At 41.1% G+C, this 27590-nt stretch overlaps 1 protein-coding gene across 20 annotated transcripts in view; it reads right to left on the minus strand.

The window, feature by feature from the left end:
* ADGRL3 (adhesion G protein-coupled receptor L3) overlaps positions 1-27590 on the minus strand; it is a 339457-nt gene that overhangs the window by 280022 nt on the left and 31845 nt on the right. For 19 of the 20 annotated variants that reach the window (XR_008972358.1, XR_008972359.1, XM_057411078.1 and 16 more), the window contains exons 2-3: positions 1049-1069; positions 116-329 (exon numbers count right to left, since the gene is read on the minus strand). Coding sequence is in view for 18 of the 20 variants with exons in the window: in XM_057411078.1 (XP_057267061.1) it covers positions 116-329; positions 1049-1069 (235 nt within the window). In the remaining 2 variants the exon portion in view is untranslated. The remainder of the gene's footprint in view (positions 1-115; positions 330-1048; positions 1070-27590) is intronic. The other variant, XM_057411063.1, reaches the window with a different exon arrangement.

The raw sequence follows: 27590 nt of genomic DNA on the forward strand, positions 1-27590 counted from the left end.
CATGCACATACACAGGGACTAAGTACCTGCATTTTCTCATGCACACACACAAACTGGTGTGTACATACCAGATTAAAAAAACAAGTCAGCAAACAAAGAATATTAAATACTATACCTTTGAGTCATAATCTTATAGGCATCTGGCAGATAACAGCGGATATTCTCCATCTGAGCAGGATCAGAGTCACAGATTTTATCATCAGTCCTCCCATAGTTGGCACTTTCAATCATGATAACATCTGTTCCCGGGCAGCGAAGCTCTATGGGGTAACTCTCACAGGACAGCTCCCTTCGGACCACAGCCATGGGGACCGGGGCACGGCTGAAAGCTGCAAAGATTAACACAGAAAGACAGCAAACATTTACTTTCCACACTGAAGCAAGAATTAAAAGCAGAATGACATTTAGCAGCATGTTTTATCCATATGCTGTACTAAGATAGTTTTGGTATCTTTGAGATATATGGTCTGCAGAAATGAGGTCCTGGGCTTGCTGGCGGCCCAGAGAAATCACTTCTCCACATAGCAACTTGATTTGTTCATCTCAAAAATAAGCTAATGATCCCTTTTAAACAGAGCTTTAGAAATCAGCAGCAACTATGGCATTGTTATTACTTCTACTTACCAGGTGAAAAAGCTAGTTGGCTTTGATAATACAAAATTACAGTCCTGTGTTGTACCTGATCCACCGGGAGAAATTTTCTGACAACAAGCAATCCAAGCACCAGGATCCCACCTGCTCAGCAAGACTGCATCTGCCCTACTACAGATGTAATAACATCTGCATTGCTCCTGCACCTTTTTCTTGATCCTTAGAAAGCACGAGACTAATGGCTTTTGCTGTAGCCTGCAGCATGCCGGCAAATGGCCTGCAGGTTCTGGCAACTATCCCAAAGTTTGGGCCCTGCAGTGATATTTTCTATGGAAAGGCCAATATATAGGACACTGAGTGATTAAAGTTCAGTCTCAGCTTTGTGTCGGATCTGCCTGGATGTTCAATAGTGTCACATACTTGTAAAGTTAATTTAAAGAGCTCTCAGAAATCTTACCTGTTTTAAAAGAAATCCAGGCTACAGTTTGCAAAAGAAAAAAGAAACACACTTTGAGAAACCTTAAAAACAAAGCCCTAAAGTATTAATGAATAAACTCATCACATGACAAAATGCAATAATATTTCCGATCTTTACAGCCTCTTTGATCTAAAGGTCTTCAATAGCTTAAAAACTCGAATGCATTAATCCCCCAAATATCCATATGAAGTATAGATTGTCATCTCAACAACAGAAAATTTCACAGGAAATGCACGGTGAACCTGGGCACCAAATACTTTGATTTACCAGCTGAGCATATCAGCCACGAGCTGAAACAACAGCCCACCCTTTTCCTTTCCTTATTGCCCAAGAATGAAAAATCACCCACATCAAAAATGTTTCCAGCTGTAGGGACAATGTGCTCTTTCAGCTCCATTTCGTACTCCTTACAACCATAAAACTAAACATAAACTAAGCCTGTATCCATGTGATGGTCACAGAGCAGTCAGGGAAGGTTCAACCCTGTAACAGATCAAGGGTCCATCTGACACCAAGCATCTTTCAAGAACTCACTACCTCCCAGCCCCACTATAAAACCACCAAAGTACGCTCCCCAAAACCAAAAATCCCTTCCATTGTGTTTTTGTTCTGTCACATAAAACTTCCCCATGTCATATGCACACTGGGTTTGCTTATGGAAATAAAAGCATACTGATGTTTCTCAGTATACCCCTTAACTGTATCAATGCCGCTCTGTCTAGCAGACAGCAATCCGACATCTACTCAAACTTCCATGAAGCTTTCTATTATTGTCAGTTGTCTCATTTAGATATATATTATTGAAAGATAAACACTCTCATTTTTGTAAATTTGCAGGGATCACTCTAATATCAATCAGATCCTTGCCAATGTGCCAGAGTTCTGGACTAATCACAAAAACCCCAAGACAGATATGCAATTATTCCTGAATAACAGCTTCTAAAATTACATAGCTTTAGGGTTTGGATCATATAAGATGTCCTCCTTCCCCAAGATCAGAGAAACAGCTTTGCCCCGAGCTCATATTGCACCATACATTTTTGTAATGCAGTAAATTATTACTGTGCCCACATTCTCCTGTTACAGAAGGCAGGAAGCCAGGATGACAAGTGCAAATCTCTGAAATGCAATACCTCATTCTTACCCTTGGTTTAATGTCACTAATAACGACAAGGTGAGTGAAGGAAGAAGGAAGCAAAGTTAGAAACAATAGCTGATCAAAGTGAAGATCATCAGAAAAGCAGTCACTAGGCCCAGCAAATTTAGTCTCCCCTACAAACACTATCAAGAGGTTTTAAGTCTGTTTAAAAGACTCTGTCCACAACAGCCCCTGCTCTGCAAAACAACAGACTCTACAGCAATGGGGGGTAGTTTACATTTGCCTGCATTATCTTTAGCATTCACAAGCCCAGTTAGGAGTTGAACTCTAAAAAGTAATTTCAAGAGAAACAAAGTTTGTCCAAAATGAACACTGAAGTCAAAGCAAAGGATCTGATTCTACTCTCAGATACTCATCTGAACTAAGATTCACACTCTGATGCAGTTACTTTGAATTTACTGAAATGTGATTGGAACCAAAGCTTCTAAAATATCTTCATATGTAGGCCTGTATGAATTAGTAACACATTTTTCAGAAGAATTTAGAGTTGAAAAATGCAACCATAAACAAACATCTGATGCCAGGCTGTTGATTTGGAAAAGAGCTTTGGTGAGCTCTCTTTCTGAGCCTCTACTGTACTAAACCTGAGCAGACTGGTGACACAGGAGGCAGAAGGTTTCTAGCAGCTTTTGGCACAAAACTGATGACAAGTGCCTTCCCTCCTCCTGCTATATGCATAGATGACTTTTATTTACTGCCAAGAAAATGGCAAAATGAGGTTTACAGTCAATACTAGCTGTTTGGGGTTATTGTTTGGACCAGTCCTTGGACAATTTGGATACTTTTCTCTAGAAGGCTAATGTAGACTACAGAAATGGTAAAGCCAATTTCTAACACTACCTTACTTTTTACCATACAAAACTTAAGCCTCTGACTCACATGCCTCAGAAAATATTTTTATGTTAATTCCTATACATTTTTTGCAGTAACTATTCTATATTTTCAAAGAAAGCAGACATTAAATGTGGTGGTTAAGGAAAACCTCACTTAAAATCACAGAAACTAACTTTCTGAGAATTGACTCATACAACCTATTTAATTGTATTTATCAAAAGCAATCCTGTACATATGCAGCTAATCTTAGCTCTGGTGTTTTGTTGGAAATAAGACATTAGGAAGTCCTACCAGCAATATGATTTTATTAAAATAGAAGTTTATCTGAGGAGAAAGATAGCTGCCTAATCTCACAGTAGCTCTGCCAACAATGACGATATGTTACTTCAGGCTTCTGGTGGAGGATTTCACAGTTAATACAAAAAAACAAAGGTTTAGTAAAAACTGTTATATGTTTCTTAACCAGGTGTGAGAACACATTTCTTGTATCTTGGGCAGCTCTTACTGTACATGAGACTTTATAGCACTGATTTACTAAAATTGCATGAATGTCAGCCCCCAGTACTCCCCAGAAAAAAAAAAAAAAACAAAACAAACCCAAACCAAATACTCCTCCCCCAAAATAAGAGCTCATATACTGCTTCTCATTAAAGAATCTCTGAACAGATGCAAATATTTCCCGATGTGGCTTTACTGGTATTCACCTTTTTGTTTCTCACATAATCACTCAATTGTTTTCCATCAGAAGGACAGCTTTGTTTTACAGACACCTTACTACAGTATAGAATAACAGAATAGTTAGGGTTGGAAAGGGCCTTAAGAACATCAAGTTCCACGCCCTCTACCATGTGCAGGCACACCTCACACTAAACCATGCTGCCCAAGGCTCTGTCCAACCTGGCCTTGAACACTGCCAGGGATGAAGCATTCACAACTTCCTTGGGGAACCTGTTCCAGTGCCTCAACACCCTCACAGTAAAGAACTTCTTCCTTACCTAACCTGAATGTCCCCTGTTTAAGTTTGAAGCTGTTACCCCTTGTCCTATCACTACAGTCCCTGAATCATGTATCACGGAGTCAACATTTATTTGCTGGTTATATGGCATAAAAGAAATGTGACACCCTGGACAAACTGTAGGAATAGTTAAATACTGTAATACGACAGGAGAAAGCAATGGTGTGCTTTCCATTCTGCCATCCTTGACCAAGTTCAGTTGCTGTGCATGGCTTTTTTCTACACATATCTGCAGTAAATATTCTGAAGGGAGATTAGAGGTTGAATCTTTATCTCCTTGTAAGCACATTTCTTGACATCGCATCTCTATATGATAATCTTAAACAAAGATTTGTTTGCCTTTTGTTATGAAATAATATACATCAAAGCCCATCCATGACATACACAGCACAATTATATTAATTCATTAATACACTTCCCTCTCCTTTGGGCAGCTCCCTACCTTTGCAGTTTTTTGATGAACTCCTTATTTAATCTCCTAAATAAGTGACCTAATTGTTGGCTTTAAGTCAAGAGGAGCTGATGGCTGCTCACTACTTTGGAAAACAGGTGTCTTTTTCCAGGATCCTATGTGCAGACAGCCATCTAAATGCATATGGCAGAACTTAAAAGATTTCGAAAAGTGCTCTTTTTAACATTTAAATGTGTGCCAATTTGAATTTTCTAAGTGCAGCCATTTGGTGGAAAATCTTCCTTCTGAGCTTTTGCAGGGCAAAGTGAGAGCAGAGGGTGAAACAGCAACAGATAATGACAGTATTTTATCTGGGTGATTTAGAACTTCTTTGTCTCTGCTAATTTCAGGAGCTGGAAAATTAAGTAAGTCATCAAAATCTTGTGCTTTTTCCCCCCTCCCTTTTGACCTCAGAACATAATTGCCTCTTGTCATGCCTGCAGGGCATGAGCTTGTAGTTATCACTGTGTGCTTAATCAAATGCTGAAATAGCCTTTAAATTATGTGTCTTCTTGGCTGCTAGACACTTGTTGAGCACTGTTACATTTAGAGGCATGATGGTAGTAGATGTACTTTTAAAAGAAAAGTGTGGGATGATGCTTTTAATTAGGTTTTATATGCAATTTTCCCAGAAAAAAAAATCATGTTCTGGCTCACAATTTTCAGGGTGAAATTTCAGTGCATGTTTGAAGGTGGTGAAACAAAAGCTGGAAATAGAGAGATAATTATTTTCACAAGCTCTGCACATGATTGGTCTGCCCAGCTAACTATGTGATTTACTATTCCCAAAGACAAGTACAATATGCTGGGGGAAAAGGTTTGCTACTAATTTGGAGGAATGTTTCTGTGTTTGTAATTTTGCAGCACTTAATATTCCCACAGTTCACCTTGACTCTGTGGGGAAAAAAAATAACAGAAAGTAACAATAATCCCTTCCTCCCCTTATTCTAAAGCTTGCTCAGATATGAGTACAAGCTGAAATCTCTTTCAGTTGTTGAATCAATAGGCCTTATACGATTCTGTCACTCCCTGAAAAGAAGCACAGGCTTAAGTGCTTTTCTAAATCAGGGCTCTACTTTTCCCTATTAAGATACAAAGTCTCATTAGTGCATTCATTTACAGTGTGCAAACACTGCTCAGTGCTTCTTTTCTGTCTCCGTTTTCCTTAATCCAAATTATACCTGGTCTCTGATCTCCACAACAGTATCAGTAACAAACAGAACTCAGGTTAAAGATAGCGACAACAAACATTTATCCAATGTACGATACTCCCATTCCCCAGTATTTTCACTGCTAACAAACATCACTCTTGTCCTGACAAGCTTAAAAAAATATCTTTGCTGGTTCAAAGTTCTCTGAAAAACTGTAATTAGTATACAAATATGGAAATACTATTCTCTCTCCCACTTTCTCTACATATGCTGACAGCAAATTAAATAGCAAAGAACTCTGTGTCTTTTCTAGGGTGACGGGGTGGAAAAGCCTTTCTTCTGCTCTTAGCCTGCAGAGAAACTAAAGATGCATTCTATAGACAACAGCTAGTGCCAAGACATTGCAGCAAATGCTTGCAACATCCATACCCAGCTCCCCTGGGGCAGAAATGAAGAGTGAAGCAGACTGTGGCCAAATGGCTGGAATCATCAGCAGTACAAGGATGGAGCTGGACAATGCTGGTCTCCACTCCCAGCTTTCCCCTCTGTGCCTCGGTCAATTGCTGTCTCATCTATAAAAATTGGAAAATTATCTCATCTCCTCCATTAAGCACTCCAAAATCTGCTAGGGAAAGCAAGACAACTAGGTAAGTTCCTCCAAAAGTGAAGAATTAGGCTTCAGAATGGGTTTTCCCATGTGACTCAAATACCCACATTTCCCCAGCCTATCTTGGTCTCTCTTATTTTATAGAAGTTATGAAAAAAGAGATAGTAATTGCAACCTTCCTTTGGGCACTTTCGTCAGAAGCAGTGATTCTCCTTACCTGGCAAACAGCTACCCATGAACAGACTTCACAAATGGCAAGAGTATGCCCTTACCGGATGGGATGGAGTACACAAAAAAGACAGAAAAGAGACACTCTGCTGTGCAACACCCCAGCCATGGCAATCAAATTAAAGCTAAAACACCCTTTATGCCCTTCCTTGTACATTTTATGTAGAGATTTAGGTCAACTACCTTATGGTTCCATAAATTGCTTAATCTACCTCCATTATAACACTGAAGTGACACTTGCTGGGGATCTGCTCCCAGGTTATGTGAGTGAAAATACAATAGATATTCAGCAGCATGTTTATATCGGACACCTTCCCCCATGATGAAGATGATACACAAGAGAAGGGTGTAGCAAACAGAGTAGGTTTGTCTATATGGGCTCCCAAACCCCCACACAGACATGTCCATTTTCCAAGGTGACATAGCCAAGGATGCCAATAGGAGCATAACAAAAAAGCCTAGCCAAGTCTAAATGGCACATCTCTGAAGTAAGCCTTTGACCTTAAACACCAGCCTCCCAGAAAGTATCTTTTATTTCCATGCAGATCTCCTTCTTCCACATTTCTAGATACCCTAGAGGTCAGCTCTAAAAAGGGCAATGCAGGAACAACTGGCTTTTTCCACCACCCATAGGCAGCCCAGAAAGCCAGACGATTAAGCACCAGACAGCTACATCCTGGGACACTTCTGCTGCTCTCACTCACTGATATTCCTCAGTTCCATGCCATGCTCAGATGGTAAATACCCTTCTTCTCTCCCTTCACTTTCCCAAACCTTAATTCAAAGTATGGAGAGCTATTCTCATTAGTAAGAAATAACAGATTTTCTTATGCTCGTTAAGTATTAGATCGGCTCTTCCTATAGCAGTAAAGAGAAAATAAATTCACTAGAAGAAAGAGGAAGTAGATACATTTGCACATAAGGATGGGTGTTTTCAAGGGAAATGGGTCATTGTGAAGAAAAGAAGTGAAATGATAAAAGAGCAAGACCACAGAAACCAGATGGTAACTATGAATGGAATAATCCAACAGTAGGAATTGAGAAACAAGAAGGCAGACTGGCCCAGGGAGATGCGGGGTTGAACTGAACTAGACTGGGGGGGAAGCAAGCAGTACAACAAGCAGTACCATGCTCTCTTTCTGTTTCCCCATTCCCATCCTCATTAGCGAGTGATAGGAAATAACTCAGAGAATTGCAAGAAATGTTCTTTCGACAAGCCTTCTTACAAATCTCTCACTTACAGAGAGGTGAGTACCTCTGCAGCTAATATTTACGCTGGAGCTCACTGCAAGGCAAGGCATCACTACGGGTTGCCATTACCCTCCATACTTTTAAGGAGGCAGTGGTCTACGAGAAGCCAAATCTACCAAGTCACTGTTGTTGAAAGGAGAGTGGGTCTTGCTTCCATCTGCCAAGCCTATATCCAGTCATGGTTAAGTTGCTGGACCTGCACCCAGTTCTGGTGCTTGCTGGACCGGCACCCAGTTCTGGTGCTCGTTGGACCACTTTCATGAGGCAGGTAAACTCAGTGGTCCACAAAGAAACTAAATGAGGGAGGAAGAGGGGAGAAGAGAGATTTCCACTGGGCTGGCAGAGTCTAAACAGCTCAGAAAAAAGGTTAGCTAAGGTCATAGAAAAGAAGCAAAAGATTTTAGAATAAAAGAAGTAAGGCTGAATTTAATGTGCTTTTCAAAAAATACATGATGACCGATCTTCAAATCAGAGGTCAGAAGCACAGTCCCAAGCTCAAGCTAAATGTTACTTAATTTAATTAAAAGCAGAGGCAACAGGTTAAGAACAACAGAGATAAAACGTTATCTCTAAGGGGAAAGTTGAATACAAGTGCATTAATATTAGGCCCCATCATAGGAAAAAGGTATTCCCAAGTATCTTTCCCTTCACAGTGTATCATCTAATTTGTAACAACATGCACGCACAAGAAGATACTCAGGTACAATTGCTCTTGAAATTCACAGGCTTCCTTCACATGAATTAACTTTCAAGTACAGGAAAATGGTGCACAGATAGGGAAAGCACCTGAGGTTAAATCCCTGCACTTCAGTGCATAAGATATATAATCAACCCCTATGCTAAACTTGCCCTCCAGCCTAACAGTGATGTTACTTAAAACATCAAGGTTTCAGAACCTAGTTCTTAACACCAAGACATTTGTGTTCTCAATAAAAGAAGCTTTAGGTTCTGTGTCACAAATCTGCATATCGTAAATGACACCAGCGTCTTCAATAAGGAAGGCCATGCCATTTATTACTTGCCTGAGTTACTGCTGTTACAACAGAAACTTAACTGGCTCAAAGAAGAAAACCAAACCAACCCCAAAACCCAAATGTGAAACAGTGAAGCTTTGATATTGCTGAACAACCTTGAAGTCTCAAATTCAATGCAACACAAAATAATACGGTGAAGCAAGTAGAATTTGAGTAATAAGAAAATTCACCCAATTTTAAATTACTCTGCTGTAGCTTTTTATTGTAGCCATTAAGATCAGTTTTATTAGCCAGTAAGGTTATTTTTTTTCCTCAGATAAAAACTTTTATAAACTACTATAGTAGATAAAATTATAGAGGCAGTTAGATAAACAAGTATGAGATCATTAAGTAAAAAGAATCTATTTGGTTTTGGACTTCATATTAGATCGCAAGTTCATTTAATATTACACTTTATTATTGTTTCCATTTAAAACAGCAGCTTAATTTTTTACCCTTGCTAAAATAAGGCAAATCTGGAATAGCTTTCCTGTTACCAGCAGAGCTTTTTTAGGTATGTCAACAGATTGGGCTTCGGTAGGATTGAGTGGTATCCCCAGACAGGTAACACTTAAGTACTGAAGACATGCTCTTCTCCATCGTTTGCACCACTGTGTACTGGGAGGTGGCAGCCCTGAGATACAAGCAAGCAGGATGAGGATAAACTGGAGGAGACCAAGACCCAAATGCATCTTCAGAAGTCAGAAATGGTCTGACATGGAGGATGGCTGCATACAACAGAGCCCAGATCTGACTTCTACTTCACCATAGGAGAAAAAAAAACAACCAACGAACAACCACCACAAAACACAAACAAAGAAACCCCCCCCCCCCAACCACCAAAACCCAACCACCACCCCAAAAAAAAAAACAGCAAAAAAACAAAAAAATCCTACCAAACACCTAAAAAAATCCAAACCAACCAAACAAGAAGGAGCTCAATTGAGCTCAGCAGATTCAGAAATCCTTTTTAAGGTTGACACAAATCAGACAGGTTGTATGTATTTGGAGCTTTGCTGAAAAGCAGAGTGACAGCAAACAGTAGATTCCTACTAACACCTCCTCAAAGCTGAAGTTTAATTTTGATTTATAGTTCCCTGAACAGCCTCTGAAGGAGAACGCTTCTGCTCTGGCAGAAATATCTGAATTATTACAGGAACTTATAAACAGCAGAGTGAGGATTACTTTGTGTTGTTTATTGATTTGTTTATTACAGCAGTAAAGCTACTTTAAGTTTGTAATGCCCAGAAAGATAAACTGTGTGAAATCTGAAGAACTGTCCAGAGAAAAAGACAAGCAGAAAAAACAGAAGAATTTTGCCTTAAGTATTAGAGCCTGTCATTCAAATACCTGTATAATTGTCTGTGGACTCAAATGTTTATCATTTAAACCAATTGCTTTACATCACTGAAGGCCAAGAATGACTCCTTTACAGTTAATTTTACAAAAAATTACCCAAACCTCGAAGAAGCCATCTTCAGGAAGTAATCTGGCTAAACTGTAGGTTGTTAAATAACTAACTGTGATTTTTCTTGGTGTTTCAGCCATCACAGCTCCTTTGAATTTCTGCCGTAAATAAAAACAGATAATTTGTTATTTTCACTAGCCATAACTCTGTGAAAGTTTTGTAAAAACTCTGTGAAAGCTTTATAAAAAAGCCTGAGACTGCTTTCAGATCTTGACTGCTCCCAGAATTGCAGACCATCATATATATATATATATATATATATATATATATATATATATATATGTGTGTGTTTTATATATATACACACACTTCTATAATTGCATGATGTATATGTATCAGGCAAAATGAAAGGTGCAGTTTTCTACACAGAAAGATGAAATTTGGGGTCCCCTACGCAACACATCTTAAAGGTCACTGATTTTTTAGAAACCAGTGGGTGCTTATCGGCACGATCTGCAAGTAATCTATGAAGACAACCCAGTCTCCAACTGCTGGATGGCAATTTCCATAGCATGACACCTATGAGCTCCATCTCAGAAGCAGAGGCATGGAGATCTAATTTCCCTTTTGCTGATGTGTAACAGTAGGCTGTGGCAAGCCATTTTTTGCAGCCCTCTGAATCACGACTCTCCCCAAAGCCCGCAACGTAACTCTCCTCTGACCTCAAAAGACCAGAGGTTCCACCTCATATATGCTGACAGCTAAAACGAAATTTGCAGAAGCATATGCCTTCATGTGATCAGTGGCCAGCTTTATTCACTTCCCCCCAGTCTTGAAATATAGAACAACATGAGAATTAAATTTGTGGGATGAGCTCGAACGCACACACTTCCTCGAAGTGGAAACAGATTTCAAGTAAGAGCAGATTTTTAGAGAAATCACATATGTTTTTGCTTCCAGATACACCTTCCCCTCAGTGGAAAATAACTAAACATTAAAACTAATGAATTAAATTAATTCCACAAAATGATTCACTTACTAGGAAACAACTAAAATTCTGAATGAAGTTTCGTATTGCAATGACCTGCTCGCAGTGAACACCATGATTATTTTTCCATCTAATGCAGCCTGTGCAAACATTGTTCCAGAAACACTATATACATACATCTGTGTATATATACACATCTAAAATACACATGCACACACAATACTACTCATTTCAAGGTGAGCCACAAAAAAAAAAAAAAAGAAATAATGCTCACCTGTAAGCTCCTAGAAACACTCTGAATGGATTAACTGTTCCCAGAAAAGTCAGGTGAACAGTTTCAAGAGCTCCTGGGATTCACAGCAGGGAGGCGGTATTTAACCCACAGCAGCACCAGGACTGCCATTGCAAGCCAAGACAGCTGGAGCAAAGCAGCATGGCCAAACTTGCCTTACAACATTTTTATCTGGAAAAAAAATGCTCTTAATCCTGCCCTCCACACCCCACAATTTCAGTTTAAAGTAATGAGGGAACACCAGGATACACATTTCCACTAATTTTCCACTCCAGCCTTCAAAAGCTGTTAACAATAGTCTACAAAGCATTTTAAAAAGCAACAGTAATAAGTATGAATAGTCACAGAGACATTGTGCTCAGTAAAACAACCACCCAGTATGGGTTAAAAGGCAACCCTGTTTTATGAAAGTCCCTACAGTGCTGGATATTATGATTTATTACTTGTCCTGTGGGAAAGCGTAGGGCTCCTTCACAGTCAATCCTTGTGCACGAATGAACAAAAAGAGGGTCTGTGCCCCAAAGGACATTTTAAGGAGAAGAGGAAATTCATGCAGATTAGAGACAGGAGCTACAGTAGCACAGAAAAAGATAGTCATCCACCATGGGTAACAAACATATGCAGATACTATATTTGAGAACACAATGCTCACCAGTTCAATGAAAATATGCATTTTTAAAAAACAACCTAACTTGCTTCAGGGGAAAATAAAAACCAAACAACCCACTGCAAAGAACTATGATGAGTGGAAGGCTTTTTTCTTTTTTTTTCCTTCCTCTTTTATTTTTTCCATTTTTTTTTTTGTTTGTTTGTTTCAAACACAATCACTAATCTTGTTCCAAATTCTCCTCCTCGAAGAGGTAGATGAAAGAAGTAAATCTTTTGCTGATCTCTCTGGCAACAAAACCCTGGATCCAATTGCCCAGCAAAACCAGTGAGAGGTATCAGGGCTAAAGGCAAAGAAAGGTTTTCATCAAAATAACTTGATGAAAGGCTCCATTCTTCCTTCCCCTCTAGATATAGGGTCATAAAGAGCAGGTCTTTTTCAAGCCCCAGACAAGGCAATGCTGTGTGGACACCAGAGGATGCCCAGAGGAGGCCTTTGGAGAATCAGAATGCCAGTTATTTCAGGCACACCTGAGCACTGCAGCTCAGCCACATAACAGCACCTGAGGCACACAGTTTCCCTGAGCAGTGAGAAGAGATGCAGGATCCAGAACCCCAAACAAAGCAGTGCCTGTAGGCCAGGGCAGATTTAGGAGACCTTGAATAACACTGACCTTCGGCTTGCAGGGTCCTGGCTTTGACCTCCCAGGACAGAAGATGGTCTAGCCAGCTTCACTCAAATTGTTTGAGTTTGGCTGATGGACAATGCTGAGGATGCCATCACATCCAGGGCAGGAATCCTCAGGACCCCAGCCTAGGGTTAGGAGTACCTTCCAACGAGACTGGTAGGCAGACAGCCTGCAGGCACCAAGACCCCCACTCAGCACTAACCGATGGGATGACACTTACCAAACCCTTCTATACTGTTTCTCCTGAAAGATTTCTGAAGGATTCTTCCAAGTTGAAAAAAGCACCATGGAGAGGTTTCCAGAGAACTGCTTCTAGGAGATTATTAGCTAAATTTTTAATGTAATTATGATACAGTACATTAAGGTGCACTTCCTAAATAGCAACATACTATCATCTAACAAAGGATCCATTTCAGTCCCTTTTTCCTATACCTGTAATACCCATTTCCTTCTGTACTTATTTCAAGCATTGTTCCTATAGTTAGTTATATTTCACATCTAGAATTTTCTGCCTTTTCCAAGAAAAAAATACTGCATATTTCCATCCTCTCGTGTTTGCTGTTCATATTCCAGGAAAGCATCCTGCTGTCACTGTCCTCCAAGGGTACTTTTGGAACACAAGTTAAAACTTTCATGAAAGAAATTGGACTTTTCTACTTATGGTTTTCTCATTCTCCTCATTATTATGTCATAAAGCATGTGTAGGATTAAAAAACTGTTTTTCAGGAGCTGCGGGAAATACCTGGGCAAAAAATCAAAGGTCACTGAGCAAGCCGGTTCTTGAGCCCATCCTCTCATGTAGTTTTTCATGCAATATTTTTCCTTACTGCTTTTGACAGAGATGCTAACACATGGGATGTTGTGCTTGTAATGGGTTACCATAAAGCTCCTAAATCAGATAAGAAATGAGGAAGACCTACTCCTAAATATGTCTCAGCAAATTTTTCATTGCATTACTATTAGAATCATAGACTCATAGAACAGTTAAGGTTGGAAAGGACCCTAAGATCATCTAGTTCCAACCCCCCTGCTGTGGGCAGGGACACCTCACACTAAACCATCTCAGCCAAGGCTTCGACCAGCCTGGCCTTGAACTCTGCCAGGGATGGAGCATTCGCAACCTCCTTGGGCAACCTATTCCAGTGCTGCCTCACCACCCTAACAGGAAAGAATTTCCTCCTTATATCCAATCTAAACTTCCCCTGTTTAAGTTTTAACCCTTTACCCCTTTGTCCTGTCACTACAGTCCCCAACGAAGAGTCCCTCCCCAGCATCCCTATAGGCCCCATTCAGATACTGGAAGGCTGCTAGGAGGTCTCCACGCAGCCTTCTCTTCTCCAGGCTGAACAGCCCCAACTTCCTCAGCCTGTCTTCATACGGGAGGTGCTCCAGCCCCCTGATCATCCTCGTGGCCCTCCTCTGGATTTGTTCCAACAGTTCCATGTCCTTTTTATTTTGAGGACACCAGAACTGCACACAATACTCCAGGTGAGGTCTCACGAGAGCAGAGTAGAGGGGCAGGATCACCTCTTTCGACCTGCTGGTCACGCTCCTTTTGATGCAGCCCAGGATACGGTTGGCTTTCGGGCCTGCAAGCGCACACTGAAGCTGGCTCACGTTCATTTTCCTCATCAACCAACACCGCCAAGTCCTTCTCCGCAGGACTGCTCTGAATCTCTTCTCTGCCCAACCTGTAGCTGTGCCTGGGATTGCTCCAACCCAGGTGCAGGACCTCGCACTTGCCATGGTTAAAGTTCATGAGGTTGGCATCAGCCCACCTCACAAGTGTGTCAAGGTCCCTCTGGATGGCATTCCTTCCCTCCAGTGTATCAACTAAACCACACAGCTTGGCGTCACTGGCAAACTTGCTGAGGGCACACTCAATCCCACTGTCCATGTCACCGACGAAGATGTTGAACAAGACCAGTCCCAACACTGATCCCTGAGGGACACCACTCATTACTGGTCTCCAGCCGGACACTGAGCCATTGACCACAACTCTTTTGTGTGCGGCCATCCAGCCAGTTCTTTATCCACTGCGTGGTCCATCCATCAAATTGATGTCCCTCCAATTTAGAGACAAGGATGTCACATGGGACAGTGTCAAACGCATTGCACAAGTCCAGGTAGAAGACATCAACTGATCTACCCCTGTCCATCAGTTCTGTAGCCCCATCATAGAAGGCCACCAAATTGGTCAGGCAGGATTTCCCCTTAGTGAAGCCATGCTGGCTGTCACCAAGCACCTTGTTGATTTTCACGTGCCTTAGCATGCCTTCCAGGAGAATCTGCTCCAAGATTTTGCCAGGCACTGAGGTGAGACTGACTGGTCTGTAATTCCCCGGGTCATCCATTTTCCCCTTCTTGAAAATGGGGGTTATATTTCCCTTTTTCCAGTCATTGGGAACTTCACCTGACTACCATGATTTCTCAAATATGATGGCCAGTGGCTTAGCAACTTCATTCGCTGGCTCCTTCAGGACCCGTGGATGGATTTCATCAGGTCCCATGAACTTGTGCACATTCAGGTTTTTAAGATGGTCTCGAACCAGATCCTCTTCTACAGTGGGCCCAAGGTCCTGCTGGAAAGCTCATACTGTGAGGGCACCAATAATACATTGATGCCTTGGAAAGTAATATAAGATCATAGTCCTGACTGGTAACGTGCACATTTGAAGGTTTTACTCAGGATAGCTCCTTGTAGATGAAAATAACTCACACAAAATTAAACAGAAACAAAGATTTAAGCTTAAGAACACAGGCAGTAAACTGAGAAGTTTGTTTCCAGATGACAAAATCCCCAACTCTCCAATCATGAAAAAAAAAGCTTATTTTGTTAAACAGTCTGCCCTCGCTTAAAAAAAAAAAACCACAAACATGCATGAGTAAAATCTCAAAATACAAATGAAATAAGAGTGAATTATGAAACTAAGAAAACTCCTGCAAAAATTTTAAAGCAGCAGCAGTATTTTTTCAATAGTAAGGTGTACAAGCCAATGAAATCAACCCCCTACAAATATTTCATAACGCACTCTTATCTGTACTTGGAAAGAAGCAGACAGATGTATCTATAAATTCACTGTGATAAAGAAATGCTTTTTATTCTATCAGATATTGAGAAAGATATAATATCAAACAGCTCAGTATTTTTCATTCTGCGGAATTAGATATCTTCTACCTGGAAGTTCAGAATAAAACCCCACAACGCTCTTTGGAAGCCCTTGCTGGCTTTCAACTTGATCTGGGATACTGGCACATTGCTACTAGAAAGCCTCGGGGGGGAGGAGGTTGGGAGGTGGGAAATCAAGGCTATAAAACCATTAAAAGTCCAGCTGCACACAGAAGAAAAATTCTGTCTGCTGTTGCTTCTTAAAAAGTATTGTAAATATGGAATTGCCATCCCAGTTGGACCAGTTTTGAAAGTTCATCTAGAACCTCATCAGTTCAGTATGAGTCAAGACACTTCTTGATGATCTGAAAGAAAGTAAACTCAAAGCTTGCCAAATTTGCAGTCAGTACAAAAATTGATGAAATGTTAAGTAATGACATGGACCTTGTGGTTTTGTGGATTGATCTATACACCGAACAGAACGTGCATTAACACGGACAAATACAAGTCCACATAGGAATACAAAAAGTGTTCATTATGTGAGACCAGAGCTTCACAAGCAGTCACTCTGAAACAAGACTGTTTTCATAATTGATAAGAATTTTAACGCTACACAGTGGCTCAAAGGGCAAACATCATCTCTGTGAGTATTAGGAGGTGAATAACAAGCAGAAGTGGGAAGATGAAATCACCCTGCACATGGTATTAATGTGTCCATTACTGAAACATGTACACTGTGGTGTCTAAATTTCAAAAATATTATCAGAAACTTTGCAAGGGTTTGTAAAATAAGTTAAGAAAATTAAAAGAAAATAAATAAATAAATAAAAAATCAAGTACAGCCTGGAAAGCCAGTTTTACAAGAAACCAAAGCTACTTAGTCTAACTAGTCTGAAAGACCATTACAGTCTGCAGGTATCTACAGAGGAAAGATATTTCTGACAGTAGGGAGCTCTTCAATCTATCAGAGAAAGGCAAGCAAGATGCAAGAGCTGGAAGCTGAAGCCAGATAAATTCAGGCTAGAAATAAGGTACATACTTTTAACAGTGTAATTTATCATGAAACAGTTTACTTAGGTATATGATGCATTCCTTATCAGCTGAAGTCCCTAAATCACGACTAAGTATTTTTCTGGAAGATATGTTACAGCTCATACAGAAGATACGGGAGCCTGATTCACAAATTACTGGGCAAGTTATCTATTGTGCAAACAGTCTGGACTGTTGATCATAGGACTCTCTTTACTTTAAAGATCTATGAAGATTTGGGAGAAAAAAATAAACAAGAAGAGAGCGGGACATTTGGCAGCATGGAACCTGCTGAATCTATCTTAGAATAAAAAAAGAAACAAAATAACAATGAAAAACCCTCAGTCTGCTTTTATGCGGATACCTGCTGTGCTCATCCATGCAAAGAATGTTTGTATCTTATCTTTATCTACTGGTCATGAATAGACATTAAATGTTCCAGGACAGTTTCTCTGAATTCCTAGGAATAAAAAACGGCAAGGAGGAGTAAGGGAATTGCTTAATGCAAACCAACAGATGGGATTTCAGTCAGAGGCTTGCTTTTTTTTTTTCATAATGAACCATAATCTCTGTAATCTAAAATATTTTTATTTGCTGCAGTGAGACAAAAAGACTGTAGGCACGGCATGTGAATTGTTTTCAGCCATTCATTGTTAGAAAATGTACTTCTTCATTGCTGAAGACTCATTGCTGGACCCTGGACCAGTCAGCCACATTTAGGAGGATAGATGAAGGAACAGGTAAGACACTACATTTTGTTGCGTTTATGTCATTTTTGTTGTTTTTTTGTTTGTTTTTTTTTTTTTTTAATTCAACCTTCCAATATGGTTATCTACTAAATTATTATAATTCTGCAAAGCCTATTCACTGCTCTCTAGGAAGTATTTAGCTACATAAAGTCTTTGCTGTGGACACCCCACAGTACAAACCAAAGGCAGAGGTGTTAAGGCTTCTGGTATGATGTAACTGGGATGAGTTGGGGGCATTATTTTTCAAACCCTACTTCCCAGTCATGGTGCTGCAAGTGTCCCCAAGCCTAGCATGGTCCCATAAGCCCTCTTTGACTGCGCAGGTAGCCACATTAGATATGGGGAGTTGCAGAGAGCCAGCAGCATTGCATAGAAGCAGGGGCTCCATTCTGCTTGCAGCTCTGTACCACAAACTTGTCCACACCACACAGGCAAAGCACATGGACACAGTATTACTATACAACACCATGTTACATTATACGATATACCACAACATGGAAAGGTGAGCAATTCAACATTAAGGCACAAAGCCAAGAAAAATGTAAGCTACCTGGAAGCCTGGAGCTCCCAACAGTAACTGCCTCATATATTGCTTATTATTTTGCTCAGGTATGTCAACCCAACATGCAGGTTTCGGCAAAATCAGAATCAGACATCTACTTGTGACTTCTCAGCATGCTTATATTCCCATAATATTTTGCAATATAAAACAGTGACTTCTATTCATACATATTTCCATTTGCTATTTAGGTTTATTGCATATTTAAAATAGATGGATTTAAAATGTAGGCAGCTACATATATAAGCACTCTACTTCAAAGATGTACTTCATCTTTAAATAGAAGCAATCAATACACACAGTATATAACCTAAACAAATTTCTATTATGAATCCTTAATGGATGCATGCTTTGGTCATTTTTATTACTAATATATTATTGATTTACAGCATACATTACCACCTTAGGCACTGAGATTTGCTGGAGTTCTTACATCCTGTAAGTAGTTTTAGTCAAAATAAAAGCCAAAAGTCAATAACCCATTTACTACCAGCATAGCACCTCTATAGAGCTAGATATTTTAATAATGGTCTGACTCTCACACTGGAATAACTTGTCTTAGAGTGGCATCTATAAGTCATCATTATTAATGTAAAATTATCCACAAGGCCTGCCTGCTTATCTTTCACTCTTCTTTATTGCCAAAATGCTTCAGAGTCATAATTTGGAAGAACACTGACAGACTAACCTTGCAGATCCCTCACAGGGCAGAGTTTCTCTGAAATCAAAGCACCCACTTAGGCTCTTCTGCTCTGAATCAAGGAACAGTTTCTCTTCATTGCCATTCACACCAGGGAGTGGTGACTGACTCCTGCAGTTGCCCAGGAGAAAGGGAACCAAACAGCTTTCTTTGATATTAATATTAATATCAGCAGGCAGGGAGAAGACAGCATGCCAATCAGTCCCTCCACTATCACGATCAACAGGCTGCAGAGAGCACATCAACTGTGACTCGGTGAGACTTTAGGAGAAACCTACAATAAGATGGGTACATCATAATATTGCCACACAAATCAAATCCAAATGTTTGTTTACTGCTATAGAGATAAATGAAGGGGAAAAAAAGGGCTTTGGGTTATAGTTGCTTGGGCGAAACAATCCTACATTGTTAACTTACAGATCTACATTACACAGACACAAGAGCATACACATGCCTTGCCAGGATATTATCAATCCTTGAGCAAGTTGAGCTTTATGTCAAAAGCCAAGCACAGGAATGGCAGAGATGCAGTATCACTCGCATCATCAGTTCTTCAGCAGCTCAATGAGATGACTCTCCTATAATCTCAAAATCATCTATTTCCAGAGTAAATCCAAAATAATACATTACTTTTTTGCTTTTAATGTCTGTTAAAAGATGGCAGTTAAAAGGTGGTATTAAAAAGAGATTTTTTTTTTTAACTATTTCATATGAGGACAAAGGAATAAAACACAGACAGAGTATGAATGTTTTGCCCCCTTTTTACAGAAGAAGAAATAACTGCAATAGAGACAACAGTAATCAAAAACACGCCTGAGAAAATAACAGCCACAAAAAGCAAAAATCATATCAATTGCTTAGGCCTCTCTGCACACAGAAGTTAAGTGAGGTGAAGCGAAACAGTTTAATTCACTGAACTGACTAGAATTAAACAAATAAGCCATCTAAAAAGTGGGAGATAAACTCAAACCTTGGCTTTAATGCACACTGTCACAACTTTAAACTGACCTTTTTCATCCACTATCCTGTTTCTAACCTAAAGACAAAGTGCTTACCCCCTCCTCTTTCATTTCTTTCCCATGTAGGGATGGCTCCCAGCACATGATTTGCAGGGGATGCTCAGCATGAGCAAATTTAGAAGTTGGCTCAGTCCTGGTCCTTGCTCCAACACAAAAGAAGACAGGAGAGCTTCATCAGCATGTTGAGATATCCCTGAACATAATAAGAGCATGAGGAGAAAACATCACATCAGCCTTCCCTGCCTTGACACCACCTGATTGTGTCTCTCTTTGAAGAGAAAACTTTGAGAACCAGCCATAGGGCTGTGCACAAGGCCATCCTAGCAGATACAAAGCCTGAGAGATCCAAAACAGACCCAGTGGAGGCTCCTCCAGGCTATGGTAGGGCCCTTGAGAGTCCCGAAACAAGGCTGTCCTTTTAAGCAGTACAGGAAAAAGCTCTCAAAGGCTCAGATGACATCCATAAGGCATTTGTACTTCCATCCTCATTCACTAGAGACAACAAGAAAATAAGAGCAAACAAAATTATTCTGACTGATGTATGTTAATAGATCTGTCACACATGGAGACAGTTCTGGAAATTATCCCTTCCTGACAGAGGCAACCCCCATCTGGTATGGCTTGGGTCCAGCACCCTTAAGTTAGAGGGCAATTCCCATTAATGTTTACTGCACCACCATCCCTGTTCAGCACAATCACACAGAGCACAGTAAATCCAGTAAACAGAGTTTATTTCCATATATCTTGTGCCAGGCAAGAACACAATAAAATATCATGCTTCTAAAATTAAACTCTCTTTATTAGCAGAATTAAATAAAGAGGTGTCACAACTTCGCTTAACTTCAAAGCCATAGGCAGAAGTTTGCAGCAGTTGTTTCAATTAAATGCGTTATTTACCCAGATTCACACTGAACAACAGTCTGTAAGGCATACCAGAACTGGAAAGTAATACTCAAACAATATCTCCCTCTCAGATTGTTAAACACACAGGCAACACTGTTCCATTAAAATATCTTCCAAACAACATAAATACCTTGCAAAGATATTTTTTCTTTTTTTTTTTAAATGCAATTTAAAACAGCTATGCAAAACAAACAAACAGAACCGATAGAAAACCTTTCCTTTCAGCCCAACCAAAAAAGCTTAGCTGGATCCCACACAGTGTTTCTGAGGCTTTTTTATTTCCTTCCCCCCCCCCTCCCCCCCAGTTGATTCAGCCAGCAAACCAGGGCAGAGAGATGGTGGGTAAGAGATGAGGAGGCTGGAGGCTATCAGCAGTGGAAAACAGGGTGAGCCTGCCCATACTCTGCATCATCCCCTCTTTAGGAGCACACAGACCTTGACATAGTACTTGCCAGAGATCATTTTCTGCAGCATCTTTGTGCTTCTACATTATGAATGCCATCAACAACCACCTTAGAATCACAGAATAGTTAAGGTTGGAAAGGACCTTAAGACCATCTAAGTTCCAACCCCTCTGCCATGGGCAGGGACACCACACTAAACCATCTCAGCCAAGGCTCTGTCCAACCTGGCCTTGAACACTGCCAGGGATGAAGCATTCACAACCTCCCTGGGCAACCTATTCCAGTGCTGCCTCACCACCCTAACAGGAAAGAATTTTCTCTTTATATCCAATCTAAACTTCCCCTGTTTATGATTTAACCCTTTACCCCTCGTCCTGTCACTACAGTCCCTAATGAAGAGTGCCTCCCCAGCATCCCTATAGGCCCCATTCAGATACTGGAAGGCTGCTAGGAGGTCTCCACGCAGCCTTCGGTTCTCCAGGATGAACAGCCCCAACTTTCTCAGCCTGTCTTCATACGGGAGGTGCTCCAGCCCCCTGATCATCCTCATGGCCCTCCCCGGACTCATTCCAACAGTTCCATGTCCTTTTGATGTTGAGGACACCAGAACTGCACACGATACTCCGGGTGAGGTCTCATGAGAGCAGAGTAGAGGGGCAGGATCACCTCCTTTGACCTGCTGGTCACGCTCCTTTTGATGCAGCCCAGGATACGGTTGGCTTTCTGGGCTGCAAGCGCACACTGAAGCCAGCTCATGTTCATTTTCTCATCGACCAACACCGCCAAGTCCTTCTCCGCAGGGCTGCTCTGAATCTCTTCTCTACCCAACCTGTAGCTGTGCCTGGGATTGCTCCAACCCAGGTGTAGGACCTCGCACCTGCCATGGTTAAACTTCATGATGTTGGCATCAGCCCACCTCACAAACGTGTCAAGGTCCCTCTGGATGGCATTCCTTCCCTCCAGGGTATCAACCGAACCACACAGCTTGGTGTCATCAGCAAACTTGCTGAGGGCGCACATCTTCATGCATGGAAGCCTTTCCAGTGCAAAAAAGTGCTCTCAGAAATACCGTAGCAACTTCATGAGGTCAGGAAGCTGAGGAACTCATCCAGGTCAGGTTGACATAACCCAGATCAATAACCATTTTTGTCACTAGATAAGCAGGGAAGTATCTTTTTTCCCCTTAGTAACAGCAACAGCTTCTTTTCTGCATCCTCATTAATACTTTTGGACTAGACCAACTCCTCAGTTTTCTTAAGGGTTCTCTTGATGCCACCCACCACCCATCAATGATGAGCATTTTCATGCGATACAAGAATTTCTCTATCAGCATTAGCAGTTCATCAGGCTACATGCTTCAGAAGCCACACAGACATTTCACAGATGGAAGGAGTAGGAGACAAGGCTGAGAGAAAAGGCTTCTTTTTATTTTTATCCTTACCTCGCCCTGTAGACATTCCTCTCCTTCAGTTGCACCCTCACATTACATTCAAATACTGGACAGGGCCCAGATATCTGCTTTGTCCCCCTGCTTCGTGGTATTCTCTGGTGTTGTCCCAGGATTAGACCCATGCCACACTACAAGTGGTATTGCTGTATGTCAGCTGCACAAGCCTCCAAGCAAAAACCTCTCTTCTTGCATGGGTTTGTTATCACAACATCCCTGCAATTTGTCTGCTATCCACAGAATGATTGCACTGTATCTCACTAAGGCTTGGTCATGTTTCCCTAGGCTTATATTTTCCACTTATCCGCGTGGCTGGGATTACACAACAGCTGTTTTGGCAATCCAGAGCAGACTAAATGGGTTGTTGACTCACAGCATAGCTGCAAATATGGCAGTTGAATGCTTGGCAACCTCCTGTACAAAGACAGTAAGTCCGTACCTTCCACCCTCCAGGTTCTTGCATCCCACATGTGGGGATTTGCATTAGGTTTTCAGCCCTCCACTGGGTCTTTCAGTTAGCTTTCTCTACAACCTCCCTCATCAACCAGCATGCATCATGTGGATTCACTGCCAGCAAGTCTCTAATGTCTCCAGAAATTATGTGCTGGAGCCAGAGTTGGCAGCTGTCTAGTGGAGTAAACTCTGCCTTTTCCTGTATCTTGGTTCTGGGCAACGAGAAGCAGTATTGCTCTGCCTTTGGAAAGACACTTGCAAACCCCAGGCAGCTTTGCAGTGTTACAAGCAACAGCTTCTCAGTCATACCTTTGTGTCAATTGTTCTCCCATAAGTCAGTAAACAAATTCTACAGTTGTTTTTTCATCTTTATCCATCAAGTAAGACTATGCACAGACTCATATCTTCTTCTCTCTCCACACTGCTCCTGCAAGGATTTTTTTTTTTTCTTTTTTCCAAAATGCCTCAAGAATGTTTGAGATCTTGCATACAGTGCTTTAATTTAGTTTGATGGTGACAGTAGTTTTCTTTTTCTTCTCCTTTTAATCACACTCATGTTGATATATGGTTGGCAGCAGTCCTGCTGTGAGCAGGAAGTTGGACTACAGATCTCCAGTGGTCCCTTCTAACCAGCACTGCTGCAAATTCATGCCCATTGTGGGTCTCACTGGCACCACCATACTTTATACTTATATTAGATAATACCCCAAATTGAACAATTAGTTTAGGAACAGAATTAGCAAAGGTAGAGCTACAAATATAGCACACATCCTGACTGCCTCTCTCTTGCTTCTCCTAGCCTGGCTTCTTTCCTCCCTGGCTTCTTTCCTCCCATCACCAGGGAGGTTGCTATGGAGATTCCTTCAGAAACAAAGAGAAAAAGGGATGCAAGAAATACAAAGCACTGAGAAGGACATGGAAGAGAAAACAAACATATCTTTCATGTTAATAAATCAATTTTCCCCAAGTCTTCACCTAGAAACTCACTGATGAAGAGCCCAGACCCTCAAATGCTCCTGCTCTGCAGGCACATTCCACATTCCATCATGCTGCTTGGGGTCTTTCCAGTGCTGGGAGACTCCATGAACAACACCCCAGCAATACACAATCCCTAAGCAGGCAGAATTGGTACATACATGCGTGCACACATGCAAAAAAAGTTGGCAGATGACTTGGTGCCAATGAGATGAAACACAGAGACAGCATTTCTGCACATAACCTCTCCCCATACAGAGAGCTCGCAACCCACAATATCCCACTGGCACTGCTTTTATGCAAGGCCTGTCTTTGATACAAGCCAGCTACCCAAAGCGAGGGAAACATCAGGTCAGGATCCTGCATGGGGATGGCTGGAGAGTACATCAACACTAATGCAGCATAGCACCGCACTACATAATGGGGACTTCTGCAACTCATAGGGCCGCATAAAGCTGGGGAAGCTGAAATCAGCCAGTTGTTGCTATTGAGAAGCAAAATATATGCCTGCCCTGATCTTACAGCTTCTCTTACATGTCAAATGTGATCCTGTGGCCTCACTGCAAGTGCTCCTACATACTTACAGAGGCTGCCATAAAAATAGCTCCTGCAATCTTGTCAAAAAGTCTGCAATACAACTTTCATATGTATGTGCTAGGTGGCTTATGGCTCTAGGTGGGTGTTCTTTTAGTTGTGGCTGTAAACCTGTTCTGTCTCAAAGAGACTTTTTACCCCCGCTTTGAGCTGTTGAGAGTGCCTTAAGTGATCAGTACTGCCTTTCAATATTGTTCTCTGGAATTCCCATGTGGCTCTCTTAGTAGGCAAGAGAGAGGGAAGTGGGCAAAGCAAGGAAAGCGAAGAAATAATACAGAAAAAAAGCAACCACACAGAAAATACAGTGACAAATTACAGCAGCTCCATTCACAGCAGTATTCAGGGATATTCAATGATCCTGCAGTCATCTATCACCAACACATTAACAGGACAGAGAGAAGCAAGGTCTAAAAGAGATTAGAAAATAGGTACTTGTAACTAAAATGACTGTTCCAGTTTTCCAGATTATGCCTTACTTTAGCTCCTCAAAACAAATGCCACAACCTGGTGGTTGTTAGGTGTTTTCAGTTTCTCTGGATATTGACCTTGTTATCTTGACTTATTCCCATCATACATGTTGATAGAGCAACATAAGGACTTAACTAGAGTCTGAAAAATGCAGTCTCCAGTCCAGGCTATTTTACACACTAATGCAGGCTCAGCTCCTTGAGTGTATTTGACATTTTTCTGCCTGCCATATAATAAGTGACAGAACAGTACTCCTGCCCTCATTTTATACACCAAGGACTGAACGGATTACAGACCAGATCCCCAAGAACTCATTATCTCATTCTACTTAGCACTTGGCAGGCCACACCTGGAATACCGTGTTCAAGTTTTGGTCCCCAATATGCCAAAAAGATGTGGCAGGCTGAAGAGGGTCCAGAGAAGGGGCACAAACATAATCAAAAGATTCAGCAGCCATGTGCGGAAAGGCTGAGAGAGTTGGGTTTGTTCAGGCTGGAGACAAAAAGCTCAAGGGAAGACCTTATCACCATGTTCCAGCATTTAAAGGGTGGCTAGGAAGAAGATGGACACTCCCTTTTTACAAGGAAACACCCAGAAAAGATGAAAGGTAATGGGCATAAGTTACTACTGGGAAATTCTGACTGGACACTAGAAGAAAGTTTTTCATAGTGAGAACAATCAGCCATTGGAATAATCTCTCCAGGGAAGTGTGGATTCCCCAGCGCTGGGCACTGGTAAGATTTGGCTGGACAGGGGGATGAGACATGTCTAGGTCATGCTTTGCCAAGACAGGCCGGACCACAGGATCCCCGAGATCCCTTCCAACCTTGTATTCTATGACATGATTCTATGGTATGATCGCTCTAATAAAAATTAGTATGAAAGTGAAAAACGGGGGGAAATTAGAGCTAATTAACATAAGTCAACTTCCACTCAGCTGCTGTTCAGAGAAAATCTGAAGTTACATGTGTTACTGTCTTCTCCCCTGCATCCTGTTGTTCTATTAAGATATCATTACACCAGCATAAAAGTTATTTTCCAAACCAAAGCTTCCACAGGCTTAATGCCACTTTCCCTGAATTCTGTGTTAAAAGTCTCATTAACTTCAATGGTAGCATTGAAGGGAGGTGGTAATGGCAGCAAGGGAGAACACATCTCACATGCTAACCTTCCAACTAAAGCTAAAAATCACTGAGGGAAACTTTTCAACAGGAACAAAATACATTACCTGCCTCCATCACTAAAGCCTAAGGATTCAAACAGAACAAACAGCTCTTCAACACCAATATGCAATCACAGTCAAGTGCAATCACAGCAGCATGGCCTGGCTTGTCATTAGCACAAAAGCAGTGGAAATGAGGGCTGGCTGAAGACCTCAGCTCCAGTATATCCTTATACTCTGCTCTGGCACAGTGTTAATGCTGTTTCACATAGGAACATGACGTGTACAATATTGTTGCATACAGGTCTGTATTTCTGCATCCCTCCAAGTTACTGACTTTTGAATCAAGGAAAAGAAATTTTGCTGATCGTTAATTTCCTACATGTTTAGTAAGAATAGTAACAAAGCAAAGAGAGAAACCCTATGAGCACAGAAGAAGCTGCAGTTTTAGCTCAGCCGATACCAAACATCACAGCAATCCTTTTCTAAGGTACCATCTTCTAGCTCCCACAGGTGGGTACATATGGCAATAAGCAATACCCAGTTAACACAAAGACTGTATTCATATCTCAGAATATTCCATCACATCAGAAGAGCCAGTCCACACGAGAATGGGACCTTGTTCTGCTTTCCAGTCACCCAGAAAATCTTTCACAATCCACTTCCTGCTTCCAACCCTGCAAGAACCAAAACCCTCTAAATCCCTTCTTCCTGTATGTCAGCCAGCATCCTAGGGGTTAATTATGAAATAAATATTGATCAAATCCTGTCTATCCCACACCCAGACAGATGGTGCAGCTGTCAAACAGCTCTGTCAGTGCATAAGAAGAATTAATTGTGCTACTGGTCCTGCTGTAAGCTCACAGCAAACCTACATTTTAAGTCAAATGAATTTCAAGACTTCATTTTCTTCTTGCCATTTTAAATCACCATTAAAAAAAAAAAAGATACAATATTTCTGGAATATAATAAAGCACTATCCCATGATCTCTAGCATGGCTCTATTAATACACATCACTCAGCTTTTATACCTTCTCCCATCAAGCCTCACGCAAGACCCACACAATGATTCAAGATAGGTTTGCCCTCACTCCATCACACACGCCAAAAGTTCTTTTCTACCACATTTTAATCGAATCTATAGGCTGCATAAAACTAATAAGGTATTACCTTACACAGTAGACTGCCATTTAAGATTTGCCTAATAAAAGACACAAAAAGCTTAGCAAGTACCATGATTTATAATGACATTTTACAA

Source organism: Pezoporus wallicus, unplaced genomic scaffold (genome assembly GCF_028554395.1).
Source record: "Pezoporus wallicus isolate ANWC-B61680 ecotype Strahan unplaced genomic scaffold, APGP_CSIRO_Pwel_v1 contig_2439, whole genome shotgun sequence".
NCBI classification, from domain to species: Eukaryota; Metazoa; Chordata; class Aves; order Psittaciformes; family Psittacidae; genus Pezoporus; species Pezoporus wallicus.